The 3,881-nt window shown below is 38.2% G+C and overlaps 1 protein-coding gene across 1 annotated transcript in view; it reads right to left on the bottom strand.

Annotated features, from left to right (window-relative positions):
- Window positions 1-3,070: 3,070 nt before the first annotated feature.
- LOC123020159 (olfactory receptor 14I1-like) overlaps window positions 3,071-3,881 on the bottom strand; it is a 3,303-nt gene continuing 2,492 nt past the window's right edge. Inside the window, exon 3 of the mRNA XM_044423585.1 lies at window positions 3,071-3,881. This exon is cut by the window's right edge and continues 12 nt beyond it. Coding sequence (XP_044279520.1) covers window positions 3,071-3,881 — 811 coding nt within the window.

Here is a 3,881-nt window from a genome sequence, read left to right as displayed (position 1 = left end):
CTTATTATATATGTAGATACAAGCTTTAGAATTGATTACTAAGTTAAAATATATCTAAAGCATAGCACAGTCATCCAGGTAAATATGAACTGGACTATAAAACTAATATAATAGCATTATAAAACTCTACTCCTACCTAAATGCACTTACTGGTGAGTAAGCCTTGTAGATCATAATGCTATATTTCTGGATAAAAATGTACAATTTAATTTCACATATTTAATAACTGTTATGATGAGCAGAGGATGGCAATGTTTAGTTCTTTTTCCAAGTCTTATTAATAACTATTAATTAAACAGCAGAATAACTTTTTAATACATATGTCAGAAAAATGGCCATCAGTATTTGTACCTGTGACAATTCTTGGCTCTTCATTTTGTTTTGTGCTGTACAGCTGAAAAGAATCACATCCTGGGCTCTACCATTACTCAGTGGGGAGATTGTTCCCCTTGTCTCTCCTTTTATCACTTTTTATCTTCTTTTAATGCCACCTCTTTATCTGTTTCACTAAGATTTCAATGCATTCACTAGACATAAAACACCAACCTGGCAACTAAATATTTAGTAGGATTAGGGAGAAAGAAAAGGAAGATTACTTACTTTATCATATTTCTTCAGAATTGTTGTTTGGGTGTGAAAAGATAGGACTGTGAAGAAGAGCTTAAGCCATCTCTTTTCTAGCTTCATTTCAACTGTATTTTCTCCGGAGCTTTACGTAGCCCCATAGTGGCAATCCAAAGGGAGACAATTTAGTGTAAACTCCTTTCTAAGCAGTGGTTTTGCCTTAGCAGAAATGGTCTCTTCGGAGATATTCCAGAGTACATTCTTAAACATACAGATATGTAAGAATTTTGTCTTATTCGGTAGTGTCATAATATGCCACATTTACACCCTCAAACATGAATAGGAGCACTTTTCCCAGCCAAAGCTTGCATATTCTAGAGCTTGTGATTGTATCTGAATAATGTATTCACCAGAAAGCGTTCATAAGAATGTTCATAAGAAGAAATATATTGACACTGTACTCAGTGGAGGAAATGGAATTTAACAATATTCCATTGAATAGAATATTCAGCATTTGGAATGGAACATGGCAAACTGAGCTTCAGCATGGAAATTGGGGAACCCTGAAGATGATAAGTCTTGCTGATTCAGCCATTACTACTTAAGTGTATAGAGGAACAACTCCTGCTTTAAAAAATCAGCCTGGCTTTGGAAGGGGAAGTCTTGTCTCTATTGGAGTTCCTTGAGAGTGTCAATAAGCTTGCAGACAGGGGTGATTCAGTAGAAATTATTTATTTGGATCTGCACAAGTCCTTCACCAAAGATTCCTGAGAAAACTGAGCAGTCATGAACTAAAAAGGGGAGGATCACCTGTGTAGCCCCACAGTGTTCTGTATTAAAACCAATGCTTTTCAACCTATTAATAAGTGATCTGGAATTAGGAGGAAGTAGTGAAGTGGTCAAATCTGCTGATGGCATTAAACATTAAGGCTAGTTAAAATTCAAAAAGGATTGTGAGTATCTCCAAAGAAATCTCTCTTGGAGAGAGAGAATGGGCATTCTGGGAGAATGGGCATTGAAATGGCAAATGCAGTTCAGTTTAAAGAATGTAGAATAATGAATGCTGGTGCAAAACAGTTCAACTTCAAGTATCCACTGATGGAACCTGAAGTAGTGACTGAGCAAGAAAGGGATTTGGGGGAGTGGTGGACACCTCGATGCAAATGTTGGCTCAGGGCTCAGCTGCTGTGAAGAAGGCAAACTCCATGCTAGGCATCGTTAGGAACAGAATAAGAAATAGCCCTGCTAAAAATCTTACTTCTCATATAGAAATCTTTGGTGCTACTGCACTTGGAAATTTGTGTTCATTTGTGACTATCTTACCTGAAAAGGGAAATTCTTGAATTGGAAAAAGTATGGAGAGGGAAGCACCAATGATCAGGGGGCTGTGAAATGATTTTCACAAGGCATATAGTTAACACATGGAATTTGCTGCCATGGGAAGGGTGTTGTTGCAGTTTTGCAGCATTGTGAAACTTTACCAAACATGGACACACCTTAACAGTGTGCATTAGAACCAAGAAGTGTTATTAATTGCATGCTTACATAAGATGCTGAGTGTATTTCCAATGAAATTTGGAGAACATTATTTTCTATTACAGCACACCCAAGAAATGGCTTGGAAGAGGTGCAAGATTTCTCTAACAATATGATAAGGCTCAGATGCTGATAAGGTCACTGAGGGACATCTTTGCTGGCTCCACCCTCCCCATCATGGAAACAGTCAACTTCTGTTAGGGATTGGAAATGTAATGGCATACTTTTGAGGCAGTATTTCTGTTCTGGATTTTTGGCTCATTTGAATAGCAAAAGTTTACAGCCTGAGTTTTGGTTCATTTGAACAGGAAAGATTAACATTCAGAATGAGAAAACTGTGCATTACTATGCCCCCATCCCCCAAAAATATACATTTTCCTCACCTGAGTAAACAATGTATGTATTTGTACAAAAGAATGTATTCTCCTAAAACAGGCATTACATATATATAACAATTTTAAAAATTCAAATTCAGGTATTTGCAATCTGGGAGCAGGGCACTCCTAATTGCATTTGGGTTGGTGAAAATAAGCACAACTTGCAAACAGAAATGAGAACTTGAACATTTGAATCACAAAGAGAGAGCCTGAGCATTCAGCAGGAGTCTCCTGCATCTCAATGAATCAACAACATTTTGTCTGATCCACCAGAGACATGTTGGCATAGACTTGACCAGTGCCCAACCCTTTCTCAATATGACTACTACCTTTTGGAGAGAATAGAATCTCAGTAATTCTTTCCACCTTTTCTGGTATCACAGTAATCATTCTTTACCATATCTTCCAAGTATTACATCTTCTCCTTTGACAAAAATCTGTGCGGAAATTACTCAATCAGGCATCAATTCAGAATGTAGTATCTCCTGAGCTAAAAACAGGGTTGCATCATTGAAAAGTCTGGGGATACATTAAAACATAAACTATTTTAGATTCAACCTATATATTCTGCACATGTAAAATAATACATTCCTTCATGATGGTCCACCCCGCTGGTCATCTCTGATGCAATTCATTTCCTTCAATGAAAATGTAGTATTGTTGGGAAAGGAGCATGAAATCATGCTATGAAATCCAAACCACTTGGTTGACAGTTTTGTCATAGACTTGTGGATTTCTTTGTTTCTCAGGCTATAAATCAGGGGATTCAGTAGTGGTGGCAGCACTGTGTAGAGGACAGCAGCTGATAGATTGACAAGAGGTGAGGACAAAGCTTTTGGTCTCAAGTAAGAAAATGCAGCAGTGGACAGAAACAAGGAAAAGACAGTCAAGTGTGGAGTGCAGGTGGAGAAGACTCTATGCCTTCCTTGAGATGATTGGATCTTAAGTACGGCTGAAAAGATGAACCCATAAGAAACTAATATAAACAGAAGGCAAAACAAACCAATACTAAAGGTTTCAACTAAAGCAAGCCACTCATTGGTGAATGTATCTGTGCAGGAAATCAACCATAATTGTGGGATGTCACAAAAGAATTGCTCAATATTGGACTCACAAAATTGTAGCCTGAATGTGCTCACAGTGTGCACCATTGCATTGATAATGCTGCCAATCCAGGAAGCAGCTGCCATTTGGAAGCAGGTGCTCCAGTTCATGATCAGCCGATATTGCAAAGGATGGCAGATTGCCACATAGCGGTCGTAGGCCATTACAGTGAGAAAAGAGAGCTCAGCACCTGCAAAGGTGATCACCAAGAAAACTTGGGCAATGCATTCATTGAAGAAAATTTGTCTGTTACTTGTCAATGAAGCAGCCATGGATTTGGGGACAGTGGTGGAGATGTAG

Source organism: Varanus komodoensis, unplaced genomic scaffold (assembly GCF_004798865.1).
Source record: "Varanus komodoensis strain SLA01 unplaced genomic scaffold, ASM479886v1 scaffold142, whole genome shotgun sequence".
Classification (NCBI taxonomy): Eukaryota; Metazoa; Chordata; class Lepidosauria; order Squamata; family Varanidae; genus Varanus; species Varanus komodoensis.
Note: the sequence above shows the minus strand (reverse complement) of the source record. Positions and strands in the feature narration are given on the sequence as shown.